The 14,198-nt window shown below is 39.4% G+C and overlaps 1 protein-coding gene across 1 annotated transcript; it reads left to right on the top strand.

Moving 5' to 3' along the window:
• Positions 1-9,800: 9,800 nt before the first annotated feature.
• LOC149193329 (laccase-12-like) lies at positions 9,801-12,631 on the top strand. Its single transcript, XM_089406576.1, has 6 exons — positions 9,801-9,995; positions 10,283-10,434; positions 10,526-10,776; positions 10,892-11,020; positions 11,111-12,055; positions 12,168-12,631. Exons 1-6 carry the CDS (start codon positions 9,873-9,875, stop codon positions 12,296-12,298), a joined length of 1,731 nt encoding a protein of 576 aa, XP_089262702.1. The 5' UTR covers positions 9,801-9,872; the 3' UTR covers positions 12,299-12,631.
• Positions 12,632-14,198: the final 1,567 nt, after the last annotated feature.

Here is a 14,198-nt window from a genome sequence, read left to right as displayed (position 1 = left end):
AGGAGAATAGGGTACACAATGAATATTTTCCCAAGGAATCCAACTTCAATAGTAGACCCCCCTACTTCCTCATAGAGACACAGAACAATGTTTACACCAATTCTAGACTTAAAATCAAATTTAAACTAGAACTGAAACTGCCAGGACCTGTGGAGGCAATTATAAAATGTAATCATACCTTAAAGTGGAGATTTACTTATAGGTTGACTTGATAGATCCCATATGGAGCTCTATAGTGAAGAAATCTCTCAAATTTCAAATCATTTCTCCCCCCCATTGCGCAAAATGAAGTTGGGTTGTCATTTCCTACATTTTCACCATTATGGAGCTCATTTTTTGTAGATACAATTAATTCAAAAAATATTATGGTTGGTTATATCCCCTCCTCCTACTGTGGGAACCAAATCACCAATGATTGCAAAATGAATTCCACATTAACCTTCCCCTGTAGAGAAATGAATTTCACCACCTTGGTTACAATTTTTTGTTGTCTTGCAACTGCAACATGGATGTGCATGAAGAGAACATGGAGGGGGCAAGTTGTTAGACCCCATTCCTTTCCCGACCATTTCCAACCTATGATCCATTTCCATTTTTAAGAATGATTGTGGATATATTTTCCCCCACCCAAGACCTTTGTGAACCATTGAAATTTCATGGGATAGGAGAAAATAAAAGTTGATCATTAATTATTAATGACCCCCTAGTAGCTTAACTTCTTAGTTTTTCATTAGGTATGATTTGATGTTGTTGATCCTTAAAAAATCATAACATTGATATTTAGAGAGTTGAGAAACAATACTTCTAATCCTCCCAATGATTACATTGAATGGAGTCCCCTATGATTAAAAATTACAATATTGTGTAGATTTCTTTCCTGAGCCAACGATAAACCTAGAGTCCTATGAAGTTGAAGATAACCCCACCTATCCTATCTAGCGTTTTTATAAACATTCAAATTTAGTGAATGTAGTGATTTGTTGAATAATTTGATATATATGAGATAGGTTGAACTTTATGTACATGTTGTAGTGGTTGTGAAATCCTACAAAATTTTGTCTTGCACTCAAATTTCAAATAGTTCCTTGGTCTTTCCCTTGATTGTTGCAAACACTTGAGCTCATTTCATGAGATTTCTTAGAGCCTTTTCATCCCTTTTTCTTGTTTGATCAATTGTCATCTTTTGGCATGTTTGACTATTTACCATGCTTGCAGACCTTTTCTGGTGGTTTCGAAGGTTGGTCTTTGTGTATTTGAGTTTTCCTAGGTATGTAAACACCCATCATACTCATACAAAAGGTTTTAAGCACTGTCACACAAGTGTCATCACGATCGTCCTAAATTATAACTCAAGTGTCGCACTTGTCGCTTCTTGTTATGCGACAGTCTTCGAGAGGGTAGTGCTTTGTCTTGCTGTTTCGATGGTCTATGTTGTTGTGTTGTCAAAGTATGCTAAGTGTGTGATCACAATTTCAATTTCTTCACAAGTTCACTTTCTTCTAGCACTTAGCCATTTCTCTGAAAAATATTCTCGATCAGGAAACTCAGTTTCACTAGACCCTGACTAAACTGTGCACTATGCAGTCTCAAGCCTTAGTGATGCAACCTTTCTCCCTAGAACTGCACAGTGTATAGTCACTATCCCCCATGGTAGTTTCACTGTGCAATTCCAAAGCTGAGAAACCTCTGTTCATCCTCATAATTATGCAGTAAATCCTCCCAGCTTGATTTGAACTGTGCACTTCGCAATCTCGGTCCTCAAGCTTCTCCCTTGGCTTGCTGGAATCTCGCAATGCATAGAGATCCCAACCTGCCTTGCCTCTCAGAACTGTGCAAAAGTGCTCCCTAGTGTCCTCCCTTAGTCGGAGCTCACTGACCTCATGAACTGTGGAGATATTTCCTCCAGGTCTCTCTGCTGCCTAGTCCTCCTTGCCTCTAAAAAAAAACACATATTTGTCTCTCAGGGTCGCATCTTGCATCAACCACTATCTGTCTCAATTGCGCAATCCTATATCCTAGTGGTCCCTGCGTAATTTTTCCCCTCGGTAACGACTGTGCTTAAAAGTTCCTCAACCAAGCCTGAGCTGCGCTCTACGCAGTCTTAGTGACCAACCTCTCTCCCTGTCACCTAAAACTACATAATGTGTAGTTACTGAGCCCTCTCTCCCAGCCTGTCACTTGTCCTGGGCTTATTTCATGGATAATAATGCATCATCTTAGACTAGGGATTTTTTGGATTGATGTCATCCCGTCATGAGTGAATTGCAGGAATAGGTACATTTCAAATCATGGTGAGATGATGAAGAAGGAGGAAGCATGCCTAAAGACTCACTTGTAGTTGGACAAACAAATAAACATATCAAGAGCAAGAGAAAGGAACACATGTATGAAACTACCTCTCAAGACCAAAGATTATTGAAGACTCCGCACCATCAAGCTATGTGGATGAGAGAAAGCATATCTAAGAACACATTTATCACTCAGCAACAATAGTGGCTTGACCTTGCCACCTCAACAAACCAGCCCATGTCAACAGTCTCATGTCAAGTCGTGTCATGAGTTGCAAAGGCCACATCACTATTATGAGACATTTATATTTTAAATCAAATGTAATGTAAAGTGGACATCCAGTAGACACACATGAATATGAAGAGTCATGTCATTTGAAAAGTCATAGGAAGTTGAATAGTCATGAGGGTATTCAAAGAGTCACAAGGGTCAAGCATACCCCCTTGTTATATATACCCCCTCATTGTATGAGGAAAGGAATTTTTCACCTTGGATCCTCCCGCAAAGCATTAGAGAGACCAATCAGTCCTTTGAGGAGCAAGGAGTGGCTCTAATGTCCCACTACTGGGGCTAGTGACGTGCAATGTAAATATGTGTCTTGGAACTTTTGCTTAATTAAAGAAGCCTCTATGGGCTAGCACGTTTTGATGCATGACTCATGGATGTTTGTAAGACTATTTTGTGAATGTTTGTATTTCATGTTTGCTTTCACATGTACTAAGATAGTTGAACTATTTCAGTTATTTTAGTGCTTATCTTGTTGGTAATGTGTTGTAATGGTTTCCACGCTATCTCATCCTTGTGGACTATTCCACGAGATACTAGAAAAACAATTCCTTGCTCACCAGTTATAACGACCATCACACCTGTTGTGGACTATTCCGCTGGATGTTTAATGAGCCCCAGAAATGGGTAATTATATGGGCTCATTTGGCCTTCTAACTTAACTTAATCCACCATTCTCATTAGTTTATTGCATGTTTTTTATTATATTTATGCTAATAGAGTTAATTGGGTTAGTCATTATGCCATGAAGTCTAATGTGTGCTTTATGCAGATTTTTGGTCAATTTTGGGACAAAGTCAAAGGATTAATGAGCATTTGGCAGCCACTATTTGAGGAAAACAAGGGAGAGGATTTGTAGGAGGCTATCCCCCTCATTTATGACTCCCTACCTCGAATCCTCCTTCAAAAAACTCGGAGCACAAGAAGCCACATTGATGCATCAAAAGGGTAGCCGAGCAAGTGAAGAAGAACTGTTGCCTATCTCTAGTCTTGGGAGCCGAGCCTCCTTGATTTTACGAGAGCTGTTGGAGGCTCCAGTTGTGTAAATAGGATGGATTAGGTGCTCAGTAGTTTAGTTGGATGTTAGTCAAATTTTCACACTTTTGTTGCAACTCTTGCTTAACTCATTTCGAGCTTACTTTTTGTGGACAATTTTATGTAATGTGATTATTATTTTGATAATGGAGATGAAATATTTTCTGAGTCAGCAATGAGTCCTTTTAGAGGACTGAAGCTCTTGGGTTAGGGCCCAACCCAAGCTACCCAACAACTCTTTCTTTGTACTTATATGTTTTTTCTTCAGTTCATGAATTAATTTCTGTTAGATAGATTCATTTTCCCTTGATTAGAATAGGTTGCTTTTGTTGGTTTACATAGCTGTTTCCATTTTAGTTGCTGAAGTAGGTTAAATAGAGATAGGTGAAGATCCAAAAGGGCCATCAACAGAGCCTTGATCTCCTTTCCTCCCTTTGGGGCCATGATCTGAGGTCAAGGCACTTTTGCTGCCATTAAAAACACATTTTTGCTTCCTCCATGTAATTTCTAGTGTTGTGGTTTGATTTAAAAGTTAATGCTCTGCTTCAGATCCATTTTTCCATGTTCATTTCTATTTCTGCAATAAATCTCTTTCCATGCTATCCTGTTCATATAGCACTGTTCAACATTTTATTTTTCTAGGTCAAAATTTAGGTTAACATAAGAGATAGTTTTGTTCTTTTGGTACAACTAGTTCTTTTCTTGCTCAATTTCAGTATTTTGACTTGCAGCTCTCTTACAACACACCTCTGCTCATAATACATCAATAAAGTAGCCATCATCATCTCTTTTCTCACAGGTTTCACAAGTCACTCACAGCCCTTCAAGAATCTGCCCTAGTTTCTGCATTGTTCTCATAAGCTTTCCTCTTGTCTCTTGAACAAATCCAACCATCATTTTCTTTACTAATCATCCTTGATAAGCTTTAGACACCTTGACACCTCCATCTAATCTTCAGCTACCCTTTCCCACCATTTTTCCACCTTTTAAACCTCTAAAAACAGTTCTCGACATCCTCCTATAGATCCCCTGCAGCCTCCTGTAGAATTTCCTGAAAGTGACTTTTTGAAGTCCGATCGCAGAGGAAGTCTCCAGAAGGTTACCAAAGGCTTCTTAGGACTCCCCCACACCTTCCTACACCTTTGAAAACCCCAAGGTCGCCTTCCATCGCCACCAAATCCCTGCCACAACCACAAATAGATAAATTACAAGCATAACAATTTCACGTAAAACACCCCAAAAATCCAAAAAGATGTTTTTTTCTCATTTCCTTCTAGATGTAGCTTGAATAGATGTAATTTACTTTCTCAGTAGTCAATGGCACTCATTTCATCAGTTTTCATCTCTTTTTCTGCAAAAGTAGGGTTAGTAGGAAGAATTAGGGTTTGCTAGGGTATGCTTTACACTCCAATCTTCTTTCTCTTTCTGCAAGTAGAATAGCCTCTTTAGAGTTAGCTTTCTTTCATCATAGCTAAAAAATTCTTCTGAGAATTCATAGAAGTTGGCTTTAGCTCCTAGTGATCTTGTGCTAGCTGACCAAGTGACAGCCTACAGTAAGAGCTAGTACTTGTGCATACAGCACCATCCCTGCCAAGTTTGTTATGAACTACCGGGTTGATAAAAGTAAAGTAGGAAGCCCTAGGAGTTGCAACATTCTTGCTGCAATACTGGTGCTCACCAATGTTAGATAGATCTTCCCTTGTTCATTGGTTGTAACGACTGTCACGTCCACTGTGGACTGTTTCCTTGGATGTTGGACATGCCTTTCTAGTTCATTTGTGTCTCTTCCTTGGTGGTACTATTACCTCTCACTTAGAGGCTCAATTTTCTCCCCCTTTTGTAGTAAGAGAACCTAGACACAGTTGCACTGTATGCTCACCAAGCACTCTCACCTTGCTGTTCGAAGACACCATTGTATCAATCTCCTATGCTAAAAGCTAGAGCTAAGGAAGATCTTTGAGGATTTGGCAACTGAGTCTTTATACTGGATGGGACTCCTACACCAAAAGATGTGAGGTCTAATTGGGACTTCATATCGGGGAGATCCCCTTAGTTGATGGATTTCCAACACTGTCAACAAAATGGCGCTAGAAGGAGGGAAAAACGATAGGCCATGCTCGTTGAGTCTAGTTAGAATCTCTTATTTAAAATGGCTCTTCCCAAAATCATAATCCTAGGATGCTTTTCCAAAGAGCTTAATTGTTCCATCCTACAAAAGTTATTCATGACCTGTCTGAACACAAGTTCGATGGTGAGGGTGAATCAACTTCTAGTGAACATCTGTTTCAAGTTATCCGTATTTGTATTTGTCACAAAATATGTTCCAAAGATGTCATCCCTAGATTACTCACCCTCGCATTCAAAGGTCGTGTTAGTCAATGGTGTCATACATTACCCATTGCTTCTATCAATTCATTCGGTCAACTTTCCAAGATGCTTCATAAAGATTTCGATAAGTATAACCACCAAGATGTTTGTGAAATAATCAATTGTTTAAGAATGAAGCTTGATGAATCAGTAGAGGATTTTTTTGAACTAGTTTTTCTTGAAACAAGAGTTTGAGAGCTTGGTTCATGTCTCCTTATATGGTGAGCCTGAACCTCTTGTTTTCATTTCTTTCCCAACTCTTACGAATCATAAGGCACCTCAAATTTTAGAGGAGGAGCTTACTAACCATTTTGTTCCTTGTCCTCCTCCTTTTTCAGTCCTGATGAGGGTGCCTCCTTGTGGTGATTGTAAACTTGGGAAAACTGCGAATCAAATCTCCTGTCCATCTTCTCATTATTCTTCCACTTTAATGGAGGGAATTCCAGAATGGCTCATGAAGCCTATGATGAAGACTCACTCATCCATTGTGCAAGAGGATGTCACCATTCATAACTCTAATCTCAAGGCTGATCTAGATTTCTATCATCCTCTATCATTTTCACATCTAGACTCTTTGTACCATGACTCACTTGATCAATCTGCTCCATCAGCTGGTTCTTCACGTTCTCTTGAGTCTTGATATCTATCAAGCCTAATTTAATGATAAGGTCTTACATCTTCTCTTGAAAAGGGTATCTAACTAGGGATCTTCCTTTATTTCCCACAGATGGAGAGTAGTGTTAAAGTTGTCTCCAAAAATACAGTCTTGGCACCAATCAAAGTCCATTAGCATTTACAGGGAAGATCAACGTTTTATTTTTTCTTGATAATGTAGTAGCATATAAATATCGAAGAAAAAACATATCTTTTGAGAATGTAAATTCAAAAGTTGAACCACGAGCTAGTGAATAGTGGATTAAAAGGAGAGCAAATGAAAGTTAAGAGAAGACCATACAATGCACAAACCTCGTGAGGCTCCATGAGAATTTACTATCTGAAGTTCACACCCTTTCAATAAAGTTGAACATTTTCAGATAACATCATGTTCCCCCAATTTAGTCTCTTGGAGAAGGAGGACCAAGGGGTTTTATTTTATAACCAAGCTCTTAACTTCAACCATTCTTTTTTCTCACCCTAATTATTTGTAGTTCTAGGAGTGGACTTTCATCATTTACTTGTGGATTTAGAGCCCCCTTGAAGAGGAGCATGGCCAATTCCTTTTCTGGTTTGCTTGAGAATCTTTGGGAATGTTTCTTTTAATGACCTTTGGGAACCCAAATCATTATCTTTATCTACATGTGTGCTTCTCACATCTCGATTTGTTTGCTGGCCCTCTTTCCGTGTGGTTTTTCTCTATTTTTCCTTTCACCTTCTAATTTTCAATTGTTGATCCAAAGGTAGAAGATCCTCATGGGATTCTTGTATTTTTTGCGGAGTGAATTAATTCCTCCTCTTCCATTTTAGCGTGTTTGTTTGTATCAACTTGTTCCTAAAGAGGGATATCCTCCAAGGGAGGCATCTCAACAATTTGATGCTCAAAGCTCACGTGATGAGATTCCACTAGAGGATTCTCTTAATGGGTCAAATCCAGAATTTCCCATTTTCATATACCAAGTTCAAGGCTTCAAATTTATTCCCTCTAGGGCCCTTGAGATTATTTGAGGAAGATTCTTCATCTGTAGTGGTTAATTTCTTTGGAGAATAGGGGGATTTAGATCTTGATCCATTTCCTTCCTAAGGTTTTGTAGCCACACTCTCCTTTAGAGCTCCCTTTCTTTGTTTTAGCTGCTGCCATTAATCACTCTCTTGATTATTTTTCTAGGTCTCTTCCTTCCTTGGAAATCTAACGGGAAAATGCCCATCTTCATGGAAAATATTATATTTTAATGGTAGTTTGTCTTAATGTACCCCTTGATAATGAATCCAATTGTCTAGCTACAAGTTGATTGCTGTTGGTAGCCCCTTATATAGATCCATTTCAAAGCAAATTCAAACAAAATATCACATTCCTTCTTATGTCTTGACCCAATCAATATAATGACCCAAAGCATTACAAATATTCATGAAATTTTCCTCATCCTAATAATGAATAGGTGGAGACAGAAGGAGGTGGGAGAGAAAGGGAGAGAGAGGAAGGAATGAGAGAGGACTTGAGAGAGAGGAGAGGAGGGTGAGAGAGATGGAGTTGGAGGGGGAGGGAAGAAGAAAGACATCAAGAGAGAAAGTTGGAGAGAGAGAGGGTGACAAGGGAGAGATGGATAGAGAGTGAGCGAGAAAGGATAGCAGGAGGGAAGATAAGGAGAAGGAGAGAGAGGGAGAGAAGGGGAAGAGAGAGAAAGAGGGAGAGGATGAGGAACGGAGAGAGAGTGAGATATATATAGATATGGAAAGAGAAAGGGAGTGAAAAGGGAAAGATGGAGAGAAAGCGAGGGAGAGAGGAGAGAGAGGGAGGGAGAGAAGGGATGAGAGAGAGGGAGGGTGGAGAGAGGGAGAGAGTGAGGGAGAGAGTGAGGGAGATAGTAATAGAGTTGGAGGGGAGAAAGAAATAGAGAGAGAGAGAGAGAGAGTGATGGGGAGAGAAACAGGGGGAGGTGGGAGATGAGAGAGAGAGGAAGGAAGAGAGAGAGGACTCGTGAGAGAAAAGGAGAGAGGGAGGGAGAGAGATGGATTTGGAGGGGGAGAGTGAGAAAGGGAAGAGTAGAGACACAGAGAGATAGAGTTGGAGAGAGAGAGGGAGTGACAAGGAAGAGATTGAGAGAGAGCGAGTGAGAGAGGAGAGGAGGGAAGAGAGAGAGGAGAGGAGAAAGAGGGGGAGAGAGAGCGAGACACATAGATGAAGGGGAGAGAAGGGGAGAGAGAGAAGGAGATAGAGAGGGAGATAATGACTAAAACAAACATAGATCCATCTTAACCCGAGATCTATCAAGCGCCAAGAGGGATCAAATCTCTTGAGATGCAAACTTCTTTTTTGAGTGGAAAACTTGAGAAAAAGTTTGCACCTAGAGAGATTTGATCCCTCCAGGGTTAAGATAAACCTATATTAGTTATATACAAATACTTCTACATTAAATACAATTTTTTAAAGTATTTTTAAAGTAAAAAATATATCTTATATTAACTTCTCATTTTAATTAAATAAAAACCATCCATCATATTAAATTCTTTATTATTATTTCCTTACCATCCATTAAATTCTTTATTATTATTTCCTTACCATCCATAATGATCATGGGTCGTTTCATAATTATTTTGAATGTACTATTTGTTTACAATTAACTTACAAGAATAATTATTATGATCGGACTTAAAATCAACACTTCTTTACAAAGATATTTCAACGTACTAAAACAATATAATTAATCAGATATTTAAACCCTCTCCGTGCACACAAAATTTGATAACAATCTTTGTGGAGCTTTCATTGTTGCTTCTTGCGGTACATGATGTTGTGCATAATTAATAATGGGGAGAAATGATTAGAGAGACTATGAACATAGTCTTCATGTCTCCACCAAAGATCACATATGGATGGCAGGTCAGATGATTGATTCCCGATTCCCTGGGGTGGTGCCGTCATCGAGTGAACAGACCTTTCGGATGTTGTACAACGGTTTGAGTGTGCTTTCATCTTTAATCTGGAGTTCAGCTCACCGATTTTAGCCTTTTTGTAACGACTTTCAGCTTCACCAGCTTTTGCCGTGATTTTATAATGACTTTAACAATTCGAACATAGACCAATCACCAAACTGAACTGAACTGAGTTCAATTGATAATTATAAATACTTGATCTCGGCAATTTTGTGATCCATGCCTATCTCGTCCCTTCCTCTTCAACTGTCAATTCAATTCTGTGCAGTTTCAAGTTCGGATCGTTCTGGTGAATCAATCTATAGGCAATGGAGGCGTTCAATCAACATCTGTCCGCGCAGCCATTTGCAGCCAGATTTGTGGAGATGGTCATATGCCTAACCTTGTTCACTGCTATGGTCTCGGCGAAGCTACACACTCACATATTCGTTGTATGTCTTCCCACCTTCAATATTCTCCATGTAAACGTATATTATATTTTGGTAGAAAAAGGAGCTATATTGCGGGAGATTTTTCTGGTATTATTTGATTGCTTTATGGATGCACTTCATGGCCGTTCTGTCAATAACATTGATACACACATCGTAAATTCTTTCACACTAATTTCTCTGGGAAATTATTTTTAGTAGTTGCCTCGGTTCATTGAATATGTGTCACCTGCACTAGTCATGTCAATTTAAAGTAATGATGTTTGTGGCTGGTTAATCGCAAAATTCAGCTTCGATCTACACCTGTTAAAAGGTTATGTGGGACACACAATATCATCACTGTGAACGGACAGTTCCCGGGTCCTACGCTGCATGTTAGAAACGGAGACAAACTTAAAGTGAAAGTGCACAACCAGGCGCAATATAACGCTACCATTCATTGGTACGTCTCTAGCCCACCGAGTAGTACTGCATCATATTGATGTTAATGCATAATTTTAAAAGGAATAAATTGTTTATGCTTCTATTTACAGGCACGGAGTGCGGCAATTTCGCACAGGGTGGTCCGATGGACCTGAATTTATAACACAATGCCCCATTCGCCCAGGGCGAAGTTACACATATAAATTCACCATCACTGGTCAAGAAGGGACTCTATGGTGGCATGCACACAGTTCATGGCTTCGAGCTACTGTGTATGGAGCCCTGATCATCTTGCCAAGGCTGGACACCACTTATCCCTTTACCTTTACCAGGCCGCATCGCCAGATTCCCATTCTTCTAGGTATACTGCCGCATTATTCAATGTTTTATGTTCTTCTGTTAGAAATATTAATTGTGCACCATTTCAATTTAAGTTGTAATGCGATTGAAATATTTGACCCTGTTTGCATTGACAGGAGAATGGTGGAATAGGAATCCCATGGATGTTGTGAATCAAGCAACCCGAACAGGAGCTGCCCCCAACGTTTCAGATGCATTTACTATAAATGGACAACCAGGCGACTTATACAAATGTTCTACTTCAGGTACATTAGACTGAATCTATTCAGATATTTCCGAATTTAGTAAGCTCGCAAATGATTGGTCGCTAATGGCAAACGATGGTTAACTTGCAGATACCTTTAGCGTCTCGATGAAAGGTGGGGAAACTAATCTTCTACGTGTTATCAACGCTGCACTCAATACTGACCTATTCTTCTCCATTGCTAGCCATACAATGACAGTTGTCGCTGTGGATGCCTTGTATACAAAACCTTTTCAGACGAATGTTCTGATGCTCGGCCCCGGCCAGACAACAGACATACTTCTCACTGCCAATCAGGCTACAGGTAGATACTACATGGCTGCTCGAGCATATTCCAGCGGACAAGGAATTCCCTTCGATAACACCACTACCACTGCCATTTTAGAATACGAGGGAAGCTCTAAGACTTCAACTCCAGCCATGCCTAATCTTCCATTCTATAACGACACCAACAGTGCTACTAGCTTCGCTAATGGTCTTAGAAGCTTGGGCTCACACGACCACCCAGTCTTCGTTCCTCAGAGTGTGGAGGAGAATCTGTTCTACACCATCGGTTTGGGGTTGATCAAATGTCCAGGGCAGTCTTGTGGAGGTCCCAACGGATCAAGATTTGCAGCAAGTATGAATAACATATCATTTGTCCCGCCAACCACTTCTTCCATCCTTCAAGCTCAGCATTTTGGCATGAAAGGAGTATTCTCCACGGACTTCCCTGATATCCCTTCCGTGGGATTTGATTATACCGCACAGAACATCAGCAGAGGCCTCTGGTCCCCTGTGAAAGCCACAAGAGTGAAAGTTCTTAAATATAACTCGACGGTGCAAGTAATTCTTCAAGGAACCAATATATTTGCGGGTGAAAGCCATCCTATCCATCTCCATGGTTATGACTTCTACATCGTGGGAGCAGGCTTTGGCAATTATAATGCACAAACCGATCCTCAGAAGTTCAACCTGGTGGATCCTCCTATGCGCAACACTGTGAACGTTCCAGTCAATGGCTGGGCTGCAATAAGATTCGTGGCTGACAATCCTGGTGAGCATTTAATTTGTTTCACAGCATTCCACTTTCCTTCTGTACTGGTGTCCTGAATATTGGATCCTACTTTGCGCATAGTGGTAATTATGGTGATCATTATTTATTGCAGGCGCTTGGGTGATGCACTGCCACTTGGATGTGCACATAACATGGGGATTGGCCATGGTGTTTGTGGTTAACAATGGACCTGACGCTCTTTTGAGTCTCCAGTCACCTCCCAGAGATCTTCCGCTATGCTGAGGAAAACTGTGATGCATAGCGATCCTCTATTGGTCCCACTTCATTCTTTTTCCTTCTCGTCACTTTGCTCCTTCCATCGTTTATGTCTATCTTGGGATCCCCACTTGTTATGACAAAGTTCCGCGCCATTATTTGTATTCACATTCAGTGGCAATTCGTGGAAATTTTTATATCTAATGCAGTCACACGAGCATAATGTCGGAAATGCTCCATTCTTGTCACCAGTACGTAAATGAGAATATTCTAACGTAGAAAAATAAATAAACATAATGAACAAAGCACAAAATCATGAGTTGGACGAGTTTCAGTGCAAGTAAATCATTCATTTTTACACTGTCGCCTTTGTATTAAAACGTCAATATTACTCATAATTAAATATTTACGTGGAAAATTTTCTAGACTCCATGGAGTTACCTCTATTCATTGATGATTAATTTGAAAGCTGAATTAACGATTGTTCATGAGCCAAAGTACACTCATATGAATATCAATTATTATTACCTATGAGCTTATTAAACTATTCTATCCATACTCACGTGTTGTTAACCTATGAGTAAGCCTGCCAATTAAATTATAGTTGAAGCTTGTGCAAAGAGTTTTGTGTGGAGAGATTTTTGCTTTCATTGTGTGGAGCATTCCGCACAACTTTTAATCAATTAATTAGCATACAAATAGAGGAGAGGAAAGGACTATGTTGCATTACAATTATTACTCTTGTTAGCATACAAATAGAGGAAAGGACTATGTTGCATTACAATTATTACTCTTGTTTAATATATTATATGGAAAGAACATATGTTGCATTTTTATAATAAGTAAATAATTCATTAAAAAATTAAAATATTTTAATAAAAAAAAACTTATTATATGTTAGTAGTGTTTTTATATTTTTTTTTGAATTAGAACAAAAAATATTTATATTAATGTGAAAAATATGTGTTTGGAGACACTCCCATATAACAAAGTTTAGAAAAACAAAATCTTTCTCCGATTGAACTACAAGAAAATATGAGAAAGGGAAGGGATAGCAATAATGGCTTATTCAGATTCTTCAGAAGGAAGAACATTTAAATCTATGACACACCCCATAGCTAGAGAAGAGGAGTATGCTGAGGAAGAATCTTCGTGATGGAGCTAACCTGAAAAAGATTGGAGATCCACTAATTATTGTTGAAGCGTTGTCGGCTTCTCTGCAATGGCCTACATCTTTATCCTTCGTTGAGTTGCCAACGCATCCATAATGGCCTACATTTTTACTCTCTCTTTGATAAATAATTACATAGTCTCAATTAACGAAGATGCAGTTTGATTATATTAGAGTTGAAGATGTAGAATGTCTTGTTGTAGTTTAGAAAGGGCCTTTTCCCAATCTAATTTCTACATATTAAAGAAGGCAAAAAATAACTCTAAAACCAATTGCACTATAAGCCACCATGTTATCATGCCAATTGGGACTATGCCACAAAGGTGGCCTAGAAAGGCCTCTTAATGCACCACTAAGTCCACTCAAGGGGGGAGTGACGCGAAAACTAAGGAGACAAAATAACCCCCAATGCCAAGATAAGAATTGATAGACCACAATACACATGTTGAGCACCAATGATGCTATAAGCCACCCCAGTTCCACAACCCCTCTCAAAGTTCCATATAAATCCCCGACTATTACTATCTCATGAAGACCAATTGTTGAAGCTTTTATAGAACCATGAAACCGATTGGGAGGGGACAGGGAGAAACCAACAAAAAGTAAACCCAGGTGTTGGGACAACATTTTATTATCAAAAGGGTCAAATTCCAAATCCCTGGAGAACATTAATCATACCAAAAAACCAATTTCCTTGGAAGGCCGAGATTGATGGGGGTTCCCTGAAAGCACCCACGAGGACATCACCTCGACCCT

The sequence above is a fragment of the Pinus tabuliformis genome, chromosome 2_2, assembly GCF_031772625.1.
Source record: "Pinus tabuliformis cultivar Carrire ecotype Pingquan chromosome 2_2, CPIR1, whole genome shotgun sequence".
NCBI classification, from domain to species: Eukaryota; Viridiplantae; Streptophyta; class Pinopsida; order Pinales; family Pinaceae; genus Pinus; species Pinus tabuliformis.
This window is presented reverse-complemented; position numbering and strand designations above follow the sequence as displayed.